The sequence below is a fragment of the Bos indicus x Bos taurus genome, chromosome 18 (genome assembly GCF_003369695.1).
Source record: "Bos indicus x Bos taurus breed Angus x Brahman F1 hybrid chromosome 18, Bos_hybrid_MaternalHap_v2.0, whole genome shotgun sequence".
Taxonomy (NCBI): Eukaryota; Metazoa; Chordata; class Mammalia; order Artiodactyla; family Bovidae; genus Bos; species Bos indicus x Bos taurus.
Genome location: NC_040093.1, coordinates 17,585,117 through 17,609,903, shown reverse-complemented (window position 1 = coordinate 17,609,903; position 24,787 = coordinate 17,585,117). Strand labels below are relative to the sequence as shown.

At 51.6% G+C, this 24,787-nt stretch overlaps 1 protein-coding gene across 9 annotated transcripts in view; it reads left to right on the top strand.

Moving 5' to 3' along the window:
* The window catches only part of RYR1 (ryanodine receptor 1), a 128,776-nt gene that overhangs the window by 37,352 nt on the left and 66,637 nt on the right, over positions 1 to 24,787 (top strand). For all 9 annotated transcript variants that reach the window (XM_027515911.1, XM_027515916.1, XM_027515910.1 and 6 more), the window contains exons 29-54: positions 243 to 375; positions 1,185 to 1,345; positions 1,924 to 2,089; positions 2,723 to 2,809; positions 2,974 to 3,200; positions 4,711 to 5,323; positions 7,904 to 8,173; positions 8,541 to 8,741; positions 9,315 to 9,426; positions 12,779 to 12,925; positions 15,431 to 15,704; positions 16,784 to 16,898; positions 16,984 to 17,116; positions 17,717 to 17,811; positions 19,352 to 19,487; positions 19,739 to 19,925; positions 20,018 to 20,126; positions 20,503 to 20,623; positions 20,701 to 20,870; positions 21,138 to 21,358; positions 21,442 to 21,532; positions 22,421 to 22,561; positions 22,960 to 23,123; positions 23,223 to 23,301; positions 23,554 to 23,643; positions 24,328 to 24,468. In XM_027515911.1, the coding sequence (XP_027371712.1) occupies positions 243 to 375; positions 1,185 to 1,345; positions 1,924 to 2,089; positions 2,723 to 2,809; positions 2,974 to 3,200; positions 4,711 to 5,323; positions 7,904 to 8,173; positions 8,541 to 8,741; positions 9,315 to 9,426; positions 12,779 to 12,925; positions 15,431 to 15,704; positions 16,784 to 16,898; positions 16,984 to 17,116; positions 17,717 to 17,811; positions 19,352 to 19,487; positions 19,739 to 19,925; positions 20,018 to 20,126; positions 20,503 to 20,623; positions 20,701 to 20,870; positions 21,138 to 21,358; positions 21,442 to 21,532; positions 22,421 to 22,561; positions 22,960 to 23,123; positions 23,223 to 23,301; positions 23,554 to 23,643; positions 24,328 to 24,468 (4,384 nt within the window). The remainder of the gene's footprint in view (positions 1 to 242; positions 376 to 1,184; positions 1,346 to 1,923; positions 2,090 to 2,722; positions 2,810 to 2,973; positions 3,201 to 4,710; positions 5,324 to 7,903; positions 8,174 to 8,540; positions 8,742 to 9,314; positions 9,427 to 12,778; positions 12,926 to 15,430; positions 15,705 to 16,783; positions 16,899 to 16,983; positions 17,117 to 17,716; positions 17,812 to 19,351; positions 19,488 to 19,738; positions 19,926 to 20,017; positions 20,127 to 20,502; positions 20,624 to 20,700; positions 20,871 to 21,137; positions 21,359 to 21,441; positions 21,533 to 22,420; positions 22,562 to 22,959; positions 23,124 to 23,222; positions 23,302 to 23,553; positions 23,644 to 24,327; positions 24,469 to 24,787) is intronic.

Below are 24,787 nucleotides of genomic sequence, written 5' to 3'. Positions count from 1 at the left end.
TGGAGAAGGAAATGGGAGCCCATGCCAGTATTCTTGCCTGGGAAATCCCATGGACAGAGGAGCCTGGTGGGCTACAGTCCATGGGGTCGCAAAGAGTCAGACACAACTGAGCATGCACACACGCACACACATAGATATGTACATATGTAGGATGAATGTGGAGGCATGAACATTGTGATGGGAGGGCTGGGGGACTGGGCTGGAGAGTGAGCCTCATGACAGCCTCTCCTCTTCACCACCAGGTTCTTGTTCAAGGCCAAGAAGGCTGCCATGATGACCCAGCCACCAGCCACACCCACTCTGCCCCGACTCCCTCATGAGGTGGTGCCTGCTGACGACCGTGATGACCCTGAGATCATCCTCAATACCACCACGGTGCGAACCAAGGGCCCTCGGCAGATTTCCAAATTCCATGCCATGATCCCCAGTAATTGCCCTTATCTGGGGATACCCCAGTACCTACTGGAAACCACAAAATATAGTACACATCGATTCAAACCCTTTGAACCCCTAATTCCATATAGCTAAGGGCCTAAAAATCACAGGGAACACAATGAAGTCATGAGGCATGCTGACCTAACTCCCAGGGATCCCCAAATCCCAAGGATAAACCAACATAGACTCAGGATCCCAATATCTGGGTTCATCCTTGTAAACTCACCACCCCCAAATTTAACAGCTATTCTAGTGGCTCAGATGGTAAAGCATCTGCCTACAACACGGGATACCCGGGTTCAGTCCCTGGGTTGGGAAGATCTCCTGGAGAAGGCAATGGCAACCCACTCCAGTACTCTTGCCTGGAAAATCCCATGGATGGAGGAGCCTGTTAGGCTACAGTCCATGGGGTCGCAAAGAGTCAGACACGACTGAGCGACTTCACTTTCACTTTCACTAGTGTATTCCTGGGAGCCAGAATTCACAATAATCCCAATGTAGTTTTGGGATTCCCCAAATCTGGAATATTTTCTGACACAAATAGCCTAGTGGTGGGAGGGACCCAAATTTGAGGGTATCACAAAACTGTCCCAAGTTTCCCAGATCTAGAAATGTATCAGTAGATACAGAAAGAGAGGGTCTCAAATGCAGTAACTTCTTGTCAAAGCCCCAGAGGACACTGAGAATCCAGGGAAACCAAGAGCCCCAGGGAAGCCCACTGACTGCTGGTCTCCCCTTTGCCTCTCCAGTACTATTACTCTGTGAGGGTCTTTGCCGGCCAGGAGCCCAGCTGCGTGTGGGTGGGCTGGGTCACCCCTGACTACCACCAGCACGACATGAACTTCGACCTCAGCAAGGTCCGGGCGGTGACAGTGACCATGGGAGATGAGCAAGGCAACATCCACAGCAGGTGTGGGCAGGGGTGGGGGCTGTGGGGGGTAGGCACGCCGGGCACCGCCCTTTCCTTTCCTCCTGTCTTCCTGCTTATCTTCCTCCCCATGGCTCCTATTCTGAGTTTTCCCTCCTCCTCTTTTTTTGTAAATTTTGGCTGCGCTGGGTCTTCATTGCAGCACGCAAAGCTTTCTCAAGTTGCAGTGTGTGGCTTAATTTGCCCCACAGTATGAGGGATTTTCGTTCCCTGACCAGGGATCGAACCCACAACCCCTGCATTGGAAGGCGGATTCTTAACCACTGGACCGCCAGGGAAGTCCCCTCCTTCCCCATCTTGCCATCCTCTTTCTAGGTTACCTCCTTTCTCTGTTCTCTCCTTCTGCTCCCCTTCCTTCTCCTTCCAGAATCCACCACCACCTCCTAAGAATTCTAGCTCCGCAGGGTCTGGGGTGAGTGGTTTCAGTGCTCAGGTCTGCAGGTGGTGGCTGTTTAGGGGTGGGACTCTGAGTCCTGGTATTCTGGGAGCTCGGGGAAGGGGGTGTCCAGGTGTTCAGAACGCCTGGGGATCAGTGTGCTGACCACTCCTGTGTCCTCCAGCCTCAAGTGTAGTAACTGCTACATGGTGTGGGGCGGAGACTTCGTGAGCCCTGGGCAGCAGGGCCGGATCAGCCACACGGACCTTGTCATTGGCTGCCTGGTGGACTTGGCCACTGGCCTAATGACCTTTACTGCCAACGGCAAAGAGAGCAACACCTTTTTCCAGGTGAGCCCAGCCCCTCAGCAACTTAGTAATAGCATCCTCGTGACCTAGCATCCCAGGACAGCCCACCGAGAGGACAGACCCCAGGGATACAGGACAAAAACAACCTCATGACAGGCCAGAGCTGTATTGTGGCTATGGGAGGTGCCTGTGAGACCCTCTACTGATATCTAGGAAAAGGGAGACAGAGCAGAGCCTTGACCTTGGAGAGAGATCCGTATTCCATCTTGGGCTGGGTGGTACCAGTCCCCACCTTTTCACCAATCAAGGAAAATCCTACGATGGACCAGAATTCTAAAGTGGTATTTTCCTATTCAACATTTGATTATGAAAGGTTTCAAGCACACAACAAAATTAAAGGAATTGTACAGTGAGGGCCTATATACCTCCATCATGAATCTGCAAAGTCCCAGATGACAGGTTCCCCTTAGGAGGTGGAGGAGGTTGGCCTTGCTGGATCAGAGGTGGTACAGTCCATGAGCAACCTCAGGGCCACTGTGGAGCCTCCTATGCCCTTTGGACCTTTAGGCACCAGCAGGATCAGGCTGGGCCGACTGGCTCCAGAGTTTGGGATCTAGAGTCAACACCACCTCCAGTTCATCCTCTTCCTCACCCTGCCCTCTTTTCCCTTGCTAGGTGGAACCCAACACAAAGCTGTTCCCTGCCGTCTTTGTCCTGCCCACGCACCAGAACGTGATCCAGTTTGAGCTGGGGAAACAGAAGGTCGGTGATGGGGCGCGAATGGGGGCAGGCTGAGGAAGGAGGTGCGGGATGTCAGGCTGAAGTGTGTGTGGCGGGAGGGCAGTCTGGGATGTCTTCCTGGAAGTGGAGTGGCTGGATCCAGCAGACTGGGAATCCTGACCTGTGCACACCTCTGTGCCCCGCAGAACATCATGCCGCTGTCAGCCGCCATGTTTTTGAGCGAGCGCAAGAACCCCACGCCGCAGTGCCCTCCGCGGCTGGAGATGCAGATGCTGATGCCCGTGTCTTGGAGCCGCATGCCCAACCACTTCCTGCAGGTGGAGACGCGGCGGGCGGGCGAGCGGCTCGGCTGGGCAGTGCAGTGCCAGGAGCCGCTCACCATGATGGCGCTGCACGTCCCCGAGGAGAACCGGTCAGGGCCAGCCCCATCGCCCAGGGGTGGGGCGGGTACCTCAAGCCCTCTGGGGTCTGGATCCCACTGGGTTCCCCTTCCCCACTACCTTTGGGGCTCCAGATAACACTCCAAGAGGCCCCAGACCACCCTATTTTCTGCAGATAGCACACCAGGGGGCTCTCAATCCATTTCAGCAGGCTCAGACTCACCTCCAGAGATGCAGACTCAACCCAGGCATGTCCAGATAACACCCCAGAGGACTCCAGACCCATCTCAGGGAGCCAGATCCACATCAAGAATCCCACACAACACCCCAGGGGCCTCAAGTATACCTCAGAGGGTCTTGAACATTATTCAGAGAGGCTTGGATGCATCCTAGGGTCTCTTGGGCATATGCAGGGAAACTTTAGATGTGTCCCATGGAAATCTCTAACTCACTCCAGGGGACCCAGACACACCCAGCTAGAGAGTATTCTCATGGATGACAGCAAAGCTTTTACGGACTCTAAATGTGGCCAGGATCCCAGACTGACCCCAGGAGGCTTCCAACATGCTTCATCTTTTCTTTATTCACTCATTCGACAAATAGCTCTGAGCCCCTCCTGTGTGACAACAGCATTCCGGGCTGGAGACACCAAGCTCTTGTAAACGGACATCTAGCAATGCTCAGACCTGCCCAGAAGGATTCAGACCCATCCCCAGAGGCCCCAGATGCACCCATATTCATTTGTTCCTACAGAAAATATTTATGGAGCACATTTGTTGTGCAGTCACTCAGTCATGTCCGACTCTTTGTGATTCCATGGACTGCAGCACACCAGGCTCCTCTGTCCTTCACCATCTCCTGGAGTTTGCTCAAACTTATGTCCACTGAGTCAGTGATGCCATCTAACCGTCTCATCCCCTGTCATCCCCTGTCATCCCCTTCTCCTCCTGCCCTCATCTTTCCTGACATCAGGGTCTTTTCTAATGAGTCGGCTCTTTGTATCAGGTGGCCAAAGTATTGGAGCTTCAGCTTCAGCATCAGTCCTTCCAATTAGTATTCAAGGTTGATTTCCTTTGTGTTTAGTCCTTTTTAGGTGCTGGGAATATAGCAAACAAAGAACAAACAAACGAAACAGGCAGGAATGTCCTGTCCTGATGAACTTTACATTCTGGTGGTGTTCAAATATATCCAGGGTACTCAGACTTGCCAGAGCGGGATTTAGACCCAACCTGGAAGCCCACATACATCTCACAGTCACCAGATCTTTTCCCTGGACTCTTAGATCCCCAGGGTACCAGACCATCCTATAAACCCCAAACGTATCCCAGGGAGCCCCCAGACCAGTAAGGGACTTCCGGAACCATTAAAAAGTCTCCTAGACTCAGCTCCACAGACCTCACAGAATCTTGACCTAGCAGAACACTGGGATTCCCTTCTAGGGCCACCAACACTCGCCTGAGCACTCTGCCTCTCGGGTCTGTGCCTCTGTCTCCCACCTTCTCTGCTTGCTCTGTCTCTGAATGTAGCCCATCTCTACCACAGATGCATGGACATCCTGGAGTTGTCTGAGCGCTTGGACCTGCAGCGGTTCCATTCGCACACCCTCCGCCTCTACCGGGCTGTGTGCGCCCTGGGCAACAACCGCGTGGCGCATGCTCTGTGCAGCCATGTGGACCAGGCGCAGCTGCTGCACGCCCTGGAGGACGCGCACCTGCCCGGCCCTCTGCGGGCAGGCTACTACGACCTCCTCATCAGCATCCACCTCGAAAGTGCTTGCCGCAGCCGCCGCTCCATGCTCTCTGAGTACATCGTGCCCCTCACGCCTGAGACCCGCGCCATCACTCTCTTCCCACCCGGAAAGAGAGCGGATAACGGTCCCCGCCGCTACGGGCTTCCTGGCGTCGGCGTTACCACCTCGCTGCGGCCTCCACACCATTTCTCAGCCCCGTGTTTCGTGGCCGCCCTGCCAGCTGCTGGGGCGGCAGAAGCCCCGGCCCGCCTCAGCCCCAGCATCCCTCTGGAAGCTCTTCGGGACAAAGCACTCAGAATGCTGGGGGAGGCGGTGCGAGATGGTGGGCAGCACGCTCGTGACCCAGTCGGGGGCTCCGTGGAGTTCCAGTTTGTGCCGGTGCTCAAGCTGGTGTCCACCCTGCTGGTAAGGACTTCCTCCTGCTTCCCTCTGTCCCGGTCTTTCCCGCTACCAAATCATCCATACATCCATTCATCCACCCGTACCTGCATACCTCCCATTTATGTATCCAACCATCCATGCATCTCTCCATCCATACACCCTTCACCTTCCAACTTATCCTTTTATCATCTACTCATTCACTTTTCCTTCCATCCATTCATCTGACATCTATTCATTTTCCTTCTTTTTGTTTAATCATGTAACCAACCATCATTCAGCCGTCCTCCACCCACCGTTCCATCCATCCATCTGTCCATTCAAACATACCCTCATCTGCCTATCCAAAAGTTCACCATCTATTTATCCTTCCAGTCTCCACCCAATTATCTATTCGTCCACCTCTCCATCCATCCCTGCCTCCATCTATCCAACTTTCAATCTAGTTGTCCATTCATTCATACATCATTTCATTCACTGTTTCATCTATTCATCTATCCACCTACCCATTTATTTATTAATCTATTTCCCCTTCATACATCCAACCATCATCCACCTTCCACTGTGCATCCATTCATCCACATATCCATTCATCCACCCATCCATGGATTCATCCATTCTTCCATCTTCCACCTACCTATCCATCAATCCATGCATCTCTCTATCCATAGGTATTCAGTTCAGTTCAGTCGCTCAGTCATGTCTGACTCTTTGCGACCCCATGAATCGCAGCACACCAGGCCTCCCTGTTCATCACCAACTCCCGGAGTTCACTCAGACTCACGTCCATCGAGTCAGTGATGCCATCCAGCCATCTCATCCTCTGTCATCCCCTTCTCCTCCTGCCCCTAATCCCTCCCAGCATCAGAGTCTTTTCCAATGAGTCAACTCTTCGCCTCAAGTGGCCAAAGTACTGGAGTCTCAGCTTCAGCATCATTCCTTCCAAAGAAATCCCAGGGCTGATCTCCTTCAGAATGGACTGGTTGGATCTCCTTGCAGTCCAAGGGACTCTCAAGAGTCTTCTCCAACACCACAGTTCAAAAGCATCAATTCTTCGGCGCTCAGCCTTCTTCACAGTCCAACTCTCACATCCATACATGACCACAGGAAAAACCATAGCCTTGACTAGACGGACCTTTGTTGGCAAAGTAATGTCTCTGCTTTTGAATATGCTATCTAGGTTGGTCATAACTTTCCTTCCAAGGAGTAAGCGTCTTTTAATTTCATGGCTGCAGTCACCATCTGCAGTGATTTTGAAGCCCCCCAAAATAAAGTCTGACTGTTTCCACTCTTTCCCCATCTATTTCCCATGAAGTGATGGGACCGGATGCCATGATCTTCGTTTTCTGAATGTTGAGCTTTAAGCCAACTTTTTCACTCTCCACTTTCACTTTCATCAAGAGGCTTTTTAGTTCCTCTTCACTTTCTGCCATAAGGGTGGTGTCATCTGCCTATCTGAGGTTATTGATATTTCTCCCGGCAATCTTGATTCCAGCTTGTGTTTCTTCCAGTCCAGCGTTTCTTATAATGTACTCTGCATAGAAGTTAAATAAGCAGGGTGACAATATACAGCCTTGATGTACTCCTTTTCCTATTTGGAACCGGTCCGTTGTTCCGTGTCCAGTTCTAACTGTTGCTTCCTGACCTGCATACAAATTTCTCAAGAGGCAGATCAGATCTCAAGAGGTAGATGATTGGATGGATTTGTGGGTACTTAATACATGTACCCACAAATCCATCCAACCATCTACACCTGTTCATTTACCCACTCATTCACTCATTCTCCATCCTTCAATATCCGTTCTTTATTTCATGTACTCTTTCATTCACTACCCATCTAATGATTCTTACATATAAACATCCATCCAGTTTTCACACACAAATCTATCCACCCATCCATATATCCATTCCATCCCAGTACATGGTTATTTATGCATTTATCTATTTACCTATCCACTCATGTATTTGCGTATGCATCTATCAAAGCATGCATCCTCCCACGTCTCTAAACATCATTTATCCTGTCATCCATCTACCCACCATCTCTTCTTCCCCCTTTACCTTCACCTTTCAATCCATTATCCACCCATCCATAGACCTCTCCTTCACACCTCTGCTATCCCATCTATTCATCCACCCAGTCACCTAGTCCTCCCCCATTCATTCATCTCTCTCTTTCCCAGCTATTTTCCCTTTCATTTACCCCCTCTCCTTCCATCTCTTAGCATCTCCATTATGTTGACTGAGAGCTGGCATATACTGGGAGCTATGAGGGCCTCGATCAGATGTAGGATGTGTCTTGTCCCAGAGTCACAAATGGTCAGGTTTGGGAGAAAGGACATTTACTTGTGAAGGGAGAGGTGCTCATGTTTGGCTATGTGGTCTGGGCCATGTAGATGGGACACAGGGTATGGATCTGGGAGTATCTTAAGGAAGGTGGATGGTGGGACAGGGGGGATGCCATTCCTGTTTGTAGGAGGAATTGTATCCAGTCAGTGCAGGGATGAATCTGGCTTGTGCTGGAGAATCAGGTCTGGGGAGTGAGGCCGGGACTTGATTATGGAAGCCTTGCAGCCTGCAGTAACACAGCCGGCCTTTGTCCCCTAGGTGATGGGCATCTTTGGCGATGAGGATGTAAAACAGATCTTGAAGATGATTGAGCCTGAAGTATTCACTGAGGAAGAAGAGGAAGAGGAGGAGGAGGAGGAAGGGGAAGAGGAAGAAGAGGATGAGGAGGAGAAGGAGGAGGACGAGGAGGAAGAGGCACGGGAGAAGGAAGATGAGGAAAAAGAGGAGGAGGAGACAGCAGAGGGGGAAAAAGAGGACTTGGAGGAGGGGCTGCTCCAGATGAAGTTGCCCGAGTCTGTGAAGTTACAGGTGAGCTGGTTCTTCCTGTTTTTCTAGCCTCCATCCCTCTGGGCTGGCCAATGCAGGGTCTGGTGGGGCTGGAGTCTGGACTTTGACCCAAGGTAGTGGGTGCTGCGGAGGGGCATAAAACAGGGGACTGCTGCTGGGTTTTGAATGAGCTCTCTGGTTTCCTTGTGGGAGGTGAATTAGAGGGATGAGACCATGGAGATGGCCACCTTGAGGATCCAGGCGGGAGACAGTGGTGGCTCGACCCGAACAGGGCTGTGGAGTGGGGAGGGAAGGCAAGAAGAGTTTCAAGGAAGTCCTCATGGTCTCACCATCATCCCACCTACCACATGGCTATCATCCCACCTACCACATGGCTATCATCCCACAGATGTGTAACCTGCTGGAGTATTTCTGTGACCAAGAGCTACAGCACCGTGTGGAATCTCTGGCAGCCTTTGCAGAGCGCTATGTGGACAAACTCCAGGCCAACCAGAGGGACCGCTACGCCATCCTCATAAAAGCCTTCACCATGACTGCAGCTGAGACAGCCCGACGCACTCGCGAGTTCCGCTCCCCACCCCAGGAGCAGGTCCTCTGACCCCTGACCCCTGACCCTAGCTGGCCTTACTGTTTACCCCTCAACCTCAGCCTCTCCCCTTGCCCTGATCACGGATGATACTCAACCTCAAAATCTGACTTTGACCTCTGACCCTATTGATACACTTATCTGTTACTCTCTTGTGTGTGTGTGAGTTGCTCAGTTGTGTCTGACTCTGCAACCCCATGGACTGTAACCTGCCAGGCTCCTCTGTCCATGAAATTCTCTAGGCAAAAATACTGGAGTGGGTTACTGTGCCCTCCTCCAGGGGGATCTTCCCAACTCAGGGATCAAACCCAGGTCTCCCTCTTTGCAGACCGATTCTTTACTGTCTGAACCACCAGGAAAGCTCTGAGTAACAGAGTAACAGTTACTCTCTTACCTCTCTCTGAACCAGACTTCTGAGTCACTGCAGACTGACCCTGACTCCTTTTGAACCTTTAGTCGCCCAGATATTCTTCACTGATTCATGAGCTTAGACAGGAACTCACAGTTGGATATTTGATGCTCAACCTCAGAGTTCCTGCTCTGGGGTCTCTCACTCTAATCTTTGACCTTCCCTAGATCAACATGCTATTGCACTTCAAAACTGCTGAGGATGAGGAAGATTGTCCTCTCCCTGAAGAGGTCCGACAGGATTTGCTCGAATTTCATCGAGACCTGCTGACACACTGCGGTACGAGAGGAGATCAGAGAATCCACCTCCCAAACTTTCTTCTGAGACCCGTCTTGAAGTTTTCCTAAGATTTTCTGATCTTAAATATCTACAGTTCTTGTGAAGTAACTGTTGGTAAAATGAATGACTGAATGAATGAACATATTAGTGAACAGGTGGATGATGTGGAAGGATATGTTTATGTGGGTGTTTGGGTGGATGTACTATGGGCTTCCCAGATGGCGCTGTGCTGTGCTTAGTCACTCAGTTGTGTCCGACTCTTTGTGACCCCATGGACTGCAGCCTGCCAAGCTCCTCTGTCTTTGGGGATTCTCCAGGCAAGAATACTGGGTTGGGTTGCCATGCCCTCCTCCAGGGGCTCTTACTAACCCAGGTATCGAACCCAGGTCTCCTGCATTGTAGGCGGATTCTTTACCAACTGAGCCAGCAGGAAAGCCCAAGAATACTGGAGTTACCCCTTATCCCTTCTTCAGGGGATCTTCCTGACCAAATCAAACCAGAGTCTCCTGCATTGCAGGTGGATTCTTTACCAGATGAGCTACCTGGGAAGCCCCAGCCACCAGGTGGCGCTAGTGGTAAATAATACACCTGTCAGTGCAGGAGACCAGATTTAATCCTTGGGGTGGGAAGATCCCCTGGAGGAGGAAATGGCAATCCACTCCAGTATTCTGGCCTGGGAAATTCCATGGACAGAGGAGGAGCCTGGTGGGCTACAGTCCATGGGGTTGTAAAGATCAGACATGACTGAGCGCGCACACACACACACACACACACACACACGGATGAATGGCTATCGGTTCAGTTCAGTCTCTCAGTCGTGTCCAACTCTTTGCGACCCTATGGACTAAAACACATCAGGCCTCCCTGTCCATCACCAACTCCCAGAGTTTATTCAAACTCATGTCCATTGAGTCGGTGATGCCATCCAACCATCTCATCCTTTGTCATTCCCTTCTCCTCTCACCTTCAATCTTTTCCAGCATCAGGGTCTTTTCAAATGAGTCAGTTCTTCACATCAGGTGGCCAAAGTATTGGAGTTTCAGCTTCAGCATCAGTCCTTCTAGTGAATATTCAGGACTGATTTCCTTTAGGATGGACTGGTTGGATCTCCTTGCAGTCCAAGGGACTCTCAGGAGTCTTCTCCAACACCACAGTTCAAAAGCATCAGTTTTTTTGTGCTCAGATTTCTTTATACTCCAACTCTCACATCCATACATGACTACTGGAAAAACCATTGCTTTGACTAGACAAACCTTTGTTGGCAAAGTAATGTCTCTGCTTTTTAATATGCCGTCTAGGTTGGTCATAACTTTTCTTCCAAGCAGCAAGTGTCTTTTAATTTCATGGCTGCAGTCACCATCTGCAGTGATTTTGGAGCCCAAAAATATAAAGTCTGTCACTGTTTCCACTGTTTCCCCATCTGTTTGCCATGAAGTGATGGGACCAGATGCCATGATCTTAGTTTTCTAAATGTTGAGCTTTAAGCCAACTTTTTCACTCTCCACTTTCACTTTCATCAAGAGGCCCTTTAGTTCTTCTTCACTTTCTGCCAAAAGGATGGTGTCATCTGCATATCTGAGGTTATTGATATTTCTCCCAGAAATCTTGATTCCAGCTTGTGCTTCATCCCAGCCCAGCATTTCTCATGATGTACTCTGCATATAAGTTAAATAAGCAGGGTGACAATATACAGCCTTGACGTACCCCTTTCCCTATTTGGAACCAGTCTGTTGTTCCATGTCCAGTTCTAACTGTTGCTTCTTGACTGCATACAGATTTCTCAAGAGGCAGGTCAGGTGGTCTGGTATTCCCATCTCTTTAAGAATTTTCCACAGTTTATTGTGATCCACACAGTCAAAGGCTTTGGCATAGTCAATAAAGCAGAAGTAGATGTTTTTCTGGAACTCTCTTGCTTTTTCAATGATCCAGTGGATGTTGGCAATTTGATCTTTGGTTCCTCTGCCTTTTCTAAATCCAGTTTGTACATCTGGAAGTTCATGGTTCACGTACTGTTGAAGCCTGGCTTGGAGAATTTTGAGCATTATTTTACTAGCGTGTGAGATGAGTGCAATTGTGCGGTAGTTTGAGCATGCTTTGGCATTGCCTTTCTTTGGGATTGGAATGAAAACTGACCTTTTCCAGGCCTGTGGCCACTGCTGAGTTTTCCAAATTTGCTGGTATATAAGTGAATGGACAAGTGTGTGAATTGATGGAGAGAATAGCTGAATAAAGGAGTGAGTAAAGAGTTGGCTGACTGGTTGGATGAATAAAAAGAAAGATGGCTTGAGGGATGGTTGGTGGATCTCTATTGTTTCTCATAAGGAGTCAGCTGATCATCTTACTGAGATTGTTTTTGTATGTGATGACTCATTTTTATTTGGCTGGCTTTCAATATTTCTCTTTGCTTTGGCCTCTAAGCAGTTTGAGTACGAGTTTGCTGAGTTTCTTAAATGTGTAGATTAATATTTTTCATCAAATTTCAGACTTTGGGGCCATTATTTTTCTAAATAGTTTTCTTCCCCATTCTCATCACTTCTTCTAGGACTCCCATTATGCATACGTTGTTATGCTTGACGGTACACTATGGGTCTCTGTGGCTCTGTTAATTTTCGTCATTCTTTTATTAAGGTTGGATAACCTCTGTTGTTCTATGAATCAAGTTCATTGATTCTTTCTCCTTCTATCTCAAATATGCTGTTGTGCCATTCTAATATATTCCAGTTATTGTACTTTGTCACTTCAGCTTCTATATGGTTATTTTTGTATCTAGTTCTTTTTATTATTATTATTTGGCTGTGTTGGGTCTTCATTGCAGCGAGTAGGGGCTACTCTCTAGTTGCAGTGTGGAGGCTTCTCTTATTTCACAGGCTCGAGGGCTCGTGGGCTCAGCAGTTGCAGCTTGTGGGCCCTAGAGTGTGGCTCAGTAGTTGTGGCCCTTGGGCTTAGTTGCCTTGAAACATATGGGATCTTCCTGGACTAGGGATCGAACCCAAGATACTTGCATTGGCAAGTAAATTCTTAATCACTGGACCACCAGGAAAGTCCTACCTCTTTATCAGGAGTCTCTTTTTGATGAGTCACTGTCGTCATACTTCTCTTTAATACTTTAGACATGGTTTCCTTTAGTTCTTTGAAGATACTTGCAATAGTTGATTTAAAAGACAAACAATTCAAAGAATGAATAAGTGAACAAATAGATGAACATATAAAGAAATAAATGAAAAACCCCATGAACACACACATGAGTGAGAAATGAATGTGTGAATATGTGAGTGAATAAAGAAGTAAATGATTCAGCAGATTAATAAGCAAGCAGATGAATGACATGCCTTCCCTTCTTGTCTACCTCCAGGAATTCAACTGGAGGGGGAAGAGGAGGAACCAGAGGAAGAAGCCACCCTGGGCAGTCGCCTGATGAGCCTGTTGGAGAAGGTGCGGCTGGTGAAGAAGAAGGAGGAGAAATCAGAGGAGGAACCACCCGCTGAGGAGCGCAAACCCCGTGAGGACTGGGGCCACCAGGGAAGAGACAGGGGTGGGCCAGGCAGCCCTGTGCTTACGGAGCTTCTGGGTACAAGACAGGCCCCAGGAGCAGCACGAGGGATGGGTAGGTGGTATTAATGAGAGAGGAGGAGCGGAGAGTGGGGTGAGAGAGGAGGCCTGCTGGAGGTGTGGCCCAAACGCGGGGGCTGCACAGTGTGTGTGTTGAAATCGTGTGGTGCATGACTGCCAGAGGGGAGAGCCACACCTCCAACCTAGGACTGGGGGCAACTCCTGCACCACCGTGGTTTCCAAGGCTTTTGATTGTTTTTTGTTTATTTCTTGGTGAAACAGTTACTGTGCTGAGGGATAGGAAAACAGTCATGGGCCAGTAGGTCATTATACAAACTGTGTATTAGCACCATATTACAAGGACGGAGTCCCTGACGTTGCTGCAGACTTTATTCTATGACATTTCACAAATTATTGGACCAACTCTGGGCCAGGCACTATTGTTAGAGCTGGGGAATCTATTGCTTCATGGCAAATATAAGGGGAAAAAGTGGAAGCAATGATAGATTTTATTTTCTTGGGCCCCAGATCACTGTGGATGGTGACTGAAGCCATGAAATTAAAAGACGCTTGCTCCTTGGAAGGAAAGCTATGACAAACCTAGACAGCATATTAAAAAGCAGAGACATCACTTTGCCAACAAAAGTCTATATAGTCAAAGCTATGATTTTTCCAGTAGTCATGTATGGTTGATTCACAGAGTTGATTCACAAAGAAGGCTGAGCACCAAAGAATTGATGCTTTCAAATTGTGGTGCTGGAGAAGACTCTTGAGAGTCTCTTGGACTGCAAAAAAAATCAAACCAGTTAATCCTGAAGGAAATCAACCCTGAATATTCATTGGAAGGACTGTTGCTGAAGCTGAAGCTCCAATACTTTGGCCACTTGATATGAAGAGCTGACTCACTGGAAAAGACTCTGATGCTGGGAAAGATTGAGAGCAGGAGGAGAAGGGGGCAGCAGAGGATGAGGTGGTCGGATAGCATCACCAACTGAATGGGCATGAATCTGAGCAGAGTCTGGTGGGCTACAGTCCGTGGGGTCACAGACAGGTGGACACGACTGAGCAGCTAAACACAGCACACTCCCTGGAAGATAGGGGAGGACAGAGGAACCTGGCAAATAACAGAGGGACAAATAACAACAAAGAGTCAAAATCTCTACCTTGAAGGAGTTTAGAATATTACAAAAGATATATATATATATATATATAACCATAATGTCAAATGACTATAGATGCTAATAAGAAAAATGAAGTTGAGTAGAGGAGAAAGAGGGACAAAGATGAAAAGGTTAGAATGGGGGGAGAGGATGCAAAGATTTGGGAGAAGATGGCTGGTACAGAAAGAATAGCCAGTGCAAAGGCCCTGAGGCAGGAACACCCTTGGTGCATTTAGAGGCCAGCATGGCTGAAGCCAGGTGAGCAGGAGAGGTGCTGAATATGAAGTCTGACGTGATGGGTCCAGAGTGTACAGAGCAGATGGACGGAGGGTAGGACATGTCACAGATCACCATTCAGTGCCAGTGCAAGAAGGTTTCCCCTAACTCTGAGACATGGGAAACATTTATCTTCTTTCCCAGAAATTCTGGGAAGAAAAAGTGCTGGGAGAGAAAGACAGAGAGAGAAATGGATGCTGGATGTAGGGAAAGAAAGTCCCAGGGAAATCACCAGGGAAAGAGAACAGTTCATTTTTGACATTATTTTCAAATGCCACCAATGTCCTCACAGTTTCTTTTTGTGTCTGTTGTCTCCCATGAGGAAAAATTGGCTGGCTGGTTTGTTTGTTTGTTTGTTTGTTTGTTTTGGCCACATCTTGTGGCACATGGGACCTTAGTTCTCTGCCCAGGGATCAAACCCTTACTTCTTGCATTGGAAGCGCAGAATCTTAACTGCTGGACCACCAGGGAAGTCCCAAAATTGCCTGCATTTTTACAGAACAAGGGCTTCCCTGATAGCTCAGCTGGTAAAAAATCCGCCTGCAATACGGGAGACCTGAGTTCAGTCCCTGGGTTGGGAAGATCCCCTGGAGAAGGGAAAGGCTACCCACTCCAGTATTCTGGCCTGGAGAATTCCATGGACTGTATTGTTCTTGGGGTCGCAAAGAGTCTGACAGTACTGAGTGACTTTCACTTCACTCTACAGAACTAATGGAATTACCATTTGTGCTTTTAAAGATGCTCCTAGTAGCGCTCTAGTACTTTGTATCTGGTGGTACACATTCTTTTTCCTCTTGAAAAGGGGGCTCTTGTGGTCTGGTTATAGGGTGAAGATGACAAAGAGACTCTTAGGGCCATAGAACAGAGTCTGCCAGCATCTGCCCAGTCCTGGCAGGGGTAGGGTGGGGCTTAACAGGTAGCAACTGAGAAGCCCTTTGGCAAGAAGGGCCCCTCTTGCATTGTTCTGGCTCATAGCCCTGTCCTGGGAAGACCGTTCAGACCCTGTGTCCCCTTCCCAGAGTCGCTGCAAGAGCTGGTGTCCCACACGGTGGTGCGTTGGGCCCAAGAGGACTTCGTGCAGAGCCCGGAGCTGGTCCGCGCCATGTTCAGCCTCCTGCACCGGCAGTATGATGGGCTCGGGGAGCTGCTGCGCGCCCTGCCCCGGGCCTACACCATCTCCCCCTCCTCCGTGGAGGACACCATGAGCCTGCTCGAGTGCCTCGGCCAGATCCGCTCACTGCTCATCGTGCAGATGGGCCCCCAGGAAGAGAACCTCATGATCCAGAGCATCGGGTGAGGCCCCCGCCCTTCCCCTACTGAACCCCTCCCCTCCCCGCTGAAACCCCGCCCCTCCCCCCCTGAGTCCTGTCCCGCCCCTGCTGAGGCCCCTCCCCTTCCCTGCTGAGCCCCGCCCCTTCCCCCCCCCGCCCCCCCCCCCCCCCCCCCCGCCGCCGCCGCCCCCAGCTCGTCTTCGCGGGAAGGGACCGGAACCCTCTGGGCTCCAGCTTGTCCCTGCCCCTCCCCACTTCTGCCCCATCCTCGGGGTGGTGTGCTCCTCCCAGCTGCTAGACTGTCTCCCCTTATCTCTCCACTCACTCCTGGGGAGCCTCTCCTACTTGCCTGTGACTCTGGGCACAAGATTTGCACCCTTTGAGCTTCCATTTCTTTATCTGTAAACTGAGAAAGAGCCACACCTACCTCTCGGAGTCGTGGTGTGGCTTCAGTGAGCTGCTGTGTTTTTGTTTAGTCGCTAAGTTGTGTCCGACTCTTGTGCAACCCCATGGACTGTATCTGACTCTTTTGCAACCCCATGGGCTGTAGCCCAATCCCATCTGCCCATGGGATTGCCTCGTTGTCCCAGGCAAGAATCTTGGAGTAGGTTGCCATTTCCTTCTCCAAGGGATCTTGCCAACCCAGGGAGCAAACCCACATTTCCTGCTTGGCGGGTGGATTCTTTACCACTGAGCCACCTGGGAAGCCCAGTAGCAATAATAATAGGTTTGAGCACTCACTCAGTGTCAAGTGTGCCTCGTTCATTCATTCAGCAAACATCTGTCGAGCACCTACTATATGCCAGGCCCTTTCTAGGCACTTGGCAATACAACATGCAACATGCTAAAGATGTCTGCCCCAGGGGAGCCTACCCTGGATCTTTGCCTGGTTTTCTTGTCTGTGAAACAGGGATAATTATAGATCCTGCCTTCCAGAGTGGACATGAGGCTTGGATGAGTTCAGATCATTAAAGGGGGCGGTGCTGGGCACAGACTAGGAGTTCAGTAAATGTGAACTCTTACCACAGTCTTGATGATGGCTCCCCCAAAGGTCTGGGGGCTCTCCACGGACTTGACCCCATGCACTCGGCCTGTCCACAGGAACATCATGAACAACAAAGTCTTCTACCAACACCCGAACCTGATGAGGGCACTGGGCATGCACGAGACAGTCATGGAGGTCATGGTGAACGTCCTTGGGGGCGGTGAATCCAAGGTAAGGGGGCTGTGTGGGCCAGGGAGCTCAGGGGAGGGGGCCAAGGGAGGCAGGCACTGACCACTGGCCCACCCTACCCACCCAGGAGATCCGCTTCCCCAAGATGGTGACAAGCTGCTGCCGCTTCCTCTGCTACTTCTGCCGCATCAGCCGGCAGAACCAGCGCTCCATGTTCGACCACCTGAGCTACCTGCTGGAGAACAGCGGCATCGGCCTGGGTGAGAAGCCCTGAGCCCACTCCTGGCAGTCCATCCAGGCTGGGCCCCACTCTCCGCTGGCTCACTCAGTCATTCAACAAATGTGCGTGTGTGCATGCTAAGTCACTTCAGTCGTGTCCGACTCTTTGTAACCCCATGGACTTAGCCCGGTCAGGCCCCTCTGTCCATGGGATTCTCCAGGCAAGAATACTAGAGTGGGTTGCTATGCCCTCCTCCAGGGGATCTTCCTAACCCAGGGATCGAACCCACGTTTCTATGTCTCCTGCATTGGCAGGCAGGTTCTTTACCACTAACGCCACCTGGGGAACTCAACCCACCCCAGATCTGGCCCTATAATGAGTAGTGCTGGGGACACCCAGACGCCCTGGGCCTGGCCCTCATGGGGCTCACAGTGGAGTGGGGAAGACAAACCCATCCTGGATTGAGACAGCTTGGACTGCTCAGGCCTGGGATGGGGAAGCACGGGTCCGAGGAGGCACCTGACCCAGACTGGGAAAGAGGTGGTCAAGGAAGCCTTCCTGGAGGAGATGAGATAAACAAAAGTGAGACAGGCAGCCAGGCACCTCTAATGAGCATTCTCACTGCCTCTCACCCCCACAGGCATGCAGGGCTCCACTCCCCTGGACGTGGCAGCTGCCTCTGTCATCGACAACAACGAGCTGGCCTTGGCGCTGCAGGAGCAGGATCTGGAGAAGGTATGGAGGGAAGAGGCCTGGCCCGTACCTGACCTCCTGGGGCACCTGCTGATTCGGGATGCACTCTAGGGGTGCTGTTGTGCAGGGTCCAGAACTGAATCACAAGGGGAATAATCTCAGGGGAGGAACAGGACCTAGTCACTCAGTCACGGTGTGTGTCTGTGCTTAGTCGTTCAGTTGTGTCTGATTCTTTGTGACCCCAGGGCTGAGTGAAAATCCACGCCCCACCCCCCCAGCCGTGTGGACTTGGCACATTTCTTGGCCGTCTGTGCTCCCTGCTTCTGTGTATAGCAGTGAAGAGCAGGGGCTATGGAGTTCAGCAACTTAGGTTCACCTCTCCACACTGCCCCCCTTTGCTGTGTGGCTTTGGGCTAGTGACTTAATTCTCCAGGCTTCCATCTCCTCATCTGTAGAATGAATATAATAGAAACAGTTTCATGTAGTTGTTCTGAGGATTAAATGAGTTAACCCACAAAAGCATTTACAAAACAGTACACACTCTCTGACAGTTAAGTAATTTATTTAACAAATGTTTATTGAGCACCTATTATGTGTCAGGACCCGTCCAAGGCAGTAGGGGTATGACAGTGATTGAGACGGTCAAAAATCCTTGTCCTTGTGAAGCTGACATTCTAGTTGGGAAGATGGAAAATAAACATGATGAATAAGTAAAATATATGGTGTATTAGGACTTCCCAGGTGGCTCAGTGGTAAAGAATCTGCCTGCCAAGTAGGAGCTGCAGGAAATGTGTGTCCGACCCCTGGGTCAGGAAGATCTCCTGGAGGAGGAAATAGCAACTCACTTCTAGTAATCTTGTTAGGATAATTCCATGGACAGAGAAGCCTGGTGGGCTACAGTCCATGGGGTCACCTGGTGACCAGTCCTTGGGGCCGACACAACTGAAGTGACTGAGCACGCACACGTGCATGGTGTATTAGCTAGTGACAAGTGTTAAGGAGGAAAAATCAAGAGAGAAATATCAAGTGTCGGAAGGGTGTGACCAAATTTAGACAAGAGTGGTCACAGAAAGCTTCACTGAGAAAGTGATAGATAAAGTTCTGAAGGAGACAGGGGCCATATGGACATGGAGGGGGAAGGAGAGCCTTCCAAGCTGGGAAATAGCCAGTGCAAGGGCCCTGGGGCAGGAGTGAACTCAACAAGTTTGATAAACAGCAAAGAGACCAGTGTGGTTGTAGCAGAGGGAGACAGGGTGAGTGCTAGGAGGTGAGGTCAGGGAGGTGACAAAGGCAGGCTATATGGAGGGTCTTTGGGCATAACCCTAAGAGAGATCGCATCACAGTATTTGCAGGGTCCCTCTGACTGTGTAGGGAACAGTCTGGGGGTTGAAGGGAACAGTGTGCCCAGGGAGAAGGGGGCTGTGATGGTCCTGGGGGGAGATGATGGTGGAAGATGAGGCTTATTGGCTGAGGGATCCAGAGACAGTCGGATTGCAGAGGTCCCGGGGCAGACAGGGACTTACGCCTTGGGGAAGAAGGTGGTGTGGGTCGAGCCCCTGGCTGAGCCACCCTCTACACTCAGGTGGTGTCCTACTTGGCTGGCTGTGGCCTCCAAAGCTGCCCCATGCTCCTGGCCAAAGGGTACCCAGACATCGGCTGGAACCCCTGTGGTGGGGAGCGCTACCTGGACTTCCTGCGCTTCGCTGTCTTTGTCAATGGTGAGGCGGGAGGTGGCGGTAACAGGGCGGGAGGCTGGGGGGCGGTCATGGGTGGTCAAACCTCCCTCGGGTGTGGTCCATATTCTAGGCCACAGGCCTGGCCCGGACAGGGGTGCCTCCTAGTGGGCACAGGGCAGGGTCCGGAGGTCAGCGGGGGCCTGGAGTTCACCCTGAGGTGCCAGGTTGAGGGCTGCCCAGGGACGAACCCTGGGCAGTGGCTTAAGAGGCCTCCTGACTCTGCGCGCCACCAGGTGAGAGCGTAGAGGAGAACGCCAACGTGGTGGTGCGGCTGCTGATCCGCAAGCCCGAGTGCTTTGGGCCTGCCCTGCGGGGCGAGGGCGGCTCGGGGCTGCTGGCCACCATCGAAGAGGCCATCCGCATCTCCGAGGACCCCGCGCGGGACGGTCCAGGCGTCCGTAGGGACCGGCGGCGCGAGCAGTGAGTCTCCTGACCTCTCCTCGACAGAACAAACCACCCTCCCCAAGCCCCTTGATGCCGCCCCCTCCTCACATCACCACCTTCCCTTGCAGCTTCGGGGAGGAGCCCCCTGAAGAAAACCGGGTGCATCTGGGACACGCCATCATGTCCTTCTACGCTGCCTTGATTGACCTGCTGGGACGCTGTGCGCCAGAGATGCATGTGAGACCTGAAGCCTGGGCTGGGGCGCGGGGCATGGCCAACCTTGAACCTCCTCTTTCAGACATTCAGCGACCTTGATTTAGCTCTTGCTCTGTGGGTGGTCTTAGGCCAGGCAATGCTGGGGACACACCAATAACCAAGAGAGCCTGTGGCCCCACTCTCATGGACCTCCCAGTCCAGTGGGGGAGACCAGGCAATGAGAGCTGGGGTTGTTAGGGCTGCAGACGAACAGCGCAGGCAGAGGGATCAGGGCTGGAAATTCTAGCATTCACTCCAGGAGACAGGGTCCTACTTTATGTGCCAGTGGGTCAGGAAGGGATGGAATGACCAAATGGGGCATGGGGTGCCTGATGACATGCCCACCTCCCCTCTCCAGCTAATTCAAGCCGGCAAGGGTGAGGCCCTGCGGATCCGTGCCATCCTGCGCTCCCTTGTACCCTTGGATGACCTCGTGGGCATCATCAGCCTCCCGCTGCAGATCCCCACCCTGGGCAAAGGTGCGGAGGGGCGGGACTCAGCAAGGGAAGCAGAGGGCCCCCAAGGGCAGCCCTGATCCCAGTCTCGTTGCCCACAGACGGGGCTCTGGTGCAACCAAAGATGTCAGCATCCTTTGTGCCCGACCACAAGGCGTCAATGGTGCTCTTCCTGGACCGGGTATATGGCATTGAGAACCAGGACTTCCTGTTGCATGTGCTGGACGTGGGGTTCCTGCCCGACATGCGGGCGGCTGCCTCGCTGGACACGGTGAGTAGCCTGGCCACCCTCCCAGCCTCCATGGCTGAGATGGGTCATGGGAACGCCTGCAGAACAGTCTAATCTGGATAATGAGGGTTCATTAATTGACTCCTGGACTTTTGTATATGTTTGAAATTTTCTTAGTCCAAAGTAATAAGGGTAATAGAGACTGGGAGGAGCAGATTTGGGGCGAAGATCAGAGGCCCGGGTGGTTGAGTTGCCAGGGCAACCCCAGGAGCGTGCACGGGGACCTGATGTCCCCACCCTGTGCCCCAGGCCACTTTCAGCACGACGGAGATGGCGCTGGCGCTGAACCGCTACCTGTGCCTAGCGGTGCTGCCGCTCATCACCAAGTGTGCGCCTCTGTTTGCGGGAACGGAGCATCGTGCCATCATGGTGGACTCCATGCTTCACACGGTGTACCGCCTGTCCCGCGGCCGCTCGCTCACCAAGGCGCAGCGCGACGTCATCGAGGAATGCCTGATGGCGCTCTGCAGGTGGGGCGGGACCCGGGTGGGCGGGGCTACGAGTGGGGTGGGCCTTGCGGAGAGGTAACCCCGTCCTGTGCGTGTCCCCGCAGGTACATCCGCCCGTCCATGCTGCAGCACCTGCTGCGGCGCCTGGTGTTCGACGTGCCTATCCTCAACGAGTTCGCCAAGATGCCGCTCAAGGTGAGGGCAAGCCCTCTTCAGCTGCGTATTTCCATGCTCCACCCACCGCCTTGCTCTGCGCTCGGACTATGGAACTTTTCAGTATCACATCGCCTGGGCCGGTTAACCTGCAAACATTCGGGCAGCAGGCCTCATAGAAACTTCTTTAATATTCTTACTGCATACTAGGATTCCCAGGTCATTCACTTTGCGTCATTGGTGCCTCTAGCACTCCCTAATTAGAGTTTAATTGCCCAACAGTGAGCCAGCCCCCCTTAATGAACATATATTTGTGTGGGGCGCACTGCTTTTCCTAATCAGTATGCTTATTCGCGTGCTTAGACCACCAGCCTGCCGCTATTCAAATAAGAGCATTTATTTGAATCAACAGTACCACAGCTATCCTGCATGTTTGCACACTGTCTCGTCTATTATTTTTTCATTTGCATGCTTCTTTGCCTAAGGAGATACCCGCAACTCACATATCTTAACTATTTTGCACAATATATCTAAATCAGCCCTATTTTAAATTTGCATATGGATGGTAGAGGCTCTGTCCCCAATTACCATATGTTTGCATGGAGTACTGAGTATGTTTCTACTTGCCATGTTAATTGACGTAAGGACAGATCACTTCATCCTTATGCCCATTTGCACACGACCCTTCCCATGGATTAATATCTGCATGCTTATTTGCGTAAAGCAACACCAGACAAATCCAGCTTTGATTTAATGCCCATCCCGATTCTGAAAAAGAGTGCCAAATTTACATAATCAACTGTCCAGGATCACTTCCCAATATGCTTACCATTCTCTTATTAGCATGTCATTTGCATGATCTACACCTCCTTCATAATTTAAAATCAGTGGTACCCCTCATTCGTTTGTCCCCCTCTTGCTCCCACCCAGCTCCTCACCAACCACTATGAGCGCTGTTGGAAGTACTACTGCCTCCCCACAGGTTGGGCCAACTTTGGGGTCACCTCGGAGGAAGAGCTGCACCTCACTCGTAAACTCTTCTGGGGCATCTTTGACTCGCTGGCCCATAAGGTCTGAGCACCCAGGGCTCCTGAAAGAAACCTGTTTAGAGGGCTTGGGATCTGAAGTCAGTGATCTAAAATGAAATTCCCAGTTTGGGAGTTCAGGGAGGGAAGCAGTTCTGCAGGTCTGGATCTAGGAGGATCTATGATTTGGGTCTCTGGTTTGAATGTCATGGAAGAGGGAATGGGGGACTCTAGTTTGGGGGCTTGGAGAGGATTAATTAGGGGTGCTTTGAGAGTCCGGGTGGGTCTGAGGTTTGAGTTTTAGAGTGAGACCATACTTCAGGTCTGAGGGCTTGAGAAAGAAGGTTGATTATTGGAGGGGTGAATTTGAAGTCCTGGGGCTCCAGAATTGGAAGGCTCAGCCAGGCCTGCAGTGACCCACCCTGCCCCCCTCACATTCCCCAGAAATATGATCAAGAGTTGTACCGCATGGCTATGCCCTGCCTGTGTGCCATCGCAGGGGCCCTGCCCCCGGACTACGTGGATGCCTCATACTCATCCAAGGCTGAGAAAAAGGCCACGGTGGATGCTGAAGGCAACTTTGATCCTCGGCCTGTGGAGACCCTCAAGTGAGGCCTGAGGGCAGTGGGGGGCTGGGGGAAGGAGAAGGTTTCAGAGATGGAAGGAAGGGCCAGATCCAACATCTGCTGACCCCATTCCTCCAATAGTGTGATCATCCCAGAGAAGCTGGACTCCTTCATTAACAAGTTCGCGGAGTATACACACGAGAAGTGGGCCTTCGACAAGGTCAGCATCAGGGTCCTCCCCTCCCCGGAATTCCCAACCCTTGCCCACCTTCCTCAAGACCCCAGCTTTCCCCCAGACCCAGATCCTCCTAGAGGGCCCCAGATTTCCCTGAGACCCATAACTCCTCCTGGAGCCCTCAACCCCTCCAGGGCTCCTCTTCAGGGTCCCCCAGGCTGGTGTCCACCCCTTATCCTGCTCCCACCCTCAACTCCGTAGTGACACTGTCCCCACCTATCCCATCTCATCCTTCAGATCCAGAACAACTGGTCCTATGGGGAGAACATAGATGAGGAACTCAAGACCCATCCCATGCTGAGGCCCTACAAGACCTTTTCAGAGAAGGTGACCAAACCTTGGGGCCCAAAGTTGGGGGTCCAAAATTGGGGGCTTCAGAGAGGAGGAGGCAGCTTCATAGGCTTGGATCTAGCTGGATCTGTGGATTGGAGTTCCTCACTCATGGACTTTTGTTGTTGTTCAGCCGCTCATTTGTGTTCAACTCTTTGGGACCCTGTGAACTGCAGCAGGCGAGGCTTCCCTGTCCTTCACTATCTCACACTTGCTCAAATTCATGTCCATTGAATCAATGATGCCATCCAACCATCTCATCCTCTGTAGCCCGCTTCTCCTCCTATCCTCAATCTTTCCCAGCATCAGGGTCTTTTCTAATGAGTTGGCTCCATGGACTTTGCCTTCTGGCAAACCTGACTGCCTCCCGTAGATCACAGACTGCTGGTGTCTCTTCTTTTAGAAACACTCAGAGGGACTAGGTTTGATTCCTTGACCATACAGCTTAACTTCTCTGAGTCTCATGTGTAGAATGGGATAATGAGAGCTTGTTTGGGAGGCTGTGTTACAGGGCAGGTAAGAGACTTGGTTTTGAATTCGGACTGGATCACTTCCTAGACATATTGTCAAGGTTTTCCCCTTCTTGGGACCCTGGAGGCCAATGAGGCTGAGCCAGGAGGTCCAACCTCCCCCTCCCTCTCACCCCATTCCACTAACTCCACTCCCTCCTGTGCACCCCAGGACAAAGAGATTTACCGCTGGCCCATAAAGGAGTCCTTGAAGGCCATGATTGCCTGGGAATGGACGATAGAGAAAGCCAGGGAGGGTGAGGAGGAGAAGACGGAGAAGAAGAAAACCCGGAAGATATCCCAAAGCGCCCAGGTGGAGGCGGGGCTGGGGCAGGGGGTGGGGTCATGACGGGGTGGAGGGCGGCTAGGAGAAGGGGCGGGGCCAGGAGGGCTGGGGCCAGGTAGGAGGTGGGGTCGAGAGAGGGAAAAGGGCCAAGGGAAGGAAGTGGGGTCAGCGGTAGCGGGGAGGCCAGGAGCGGGGTGCAGGCCAAGAGATCTGGAGCCTGAAAAACTGCAAAGGGCAGAAGAGCAGAGGGTGGCTTAGAGGCAGGCCTTTAAGGAAAGGTCGCAGAGGAGGGGATGAACTGGATTGGGGACTGGGCTTCCTGCGAACCAATCAAGCCCCCCCCCCC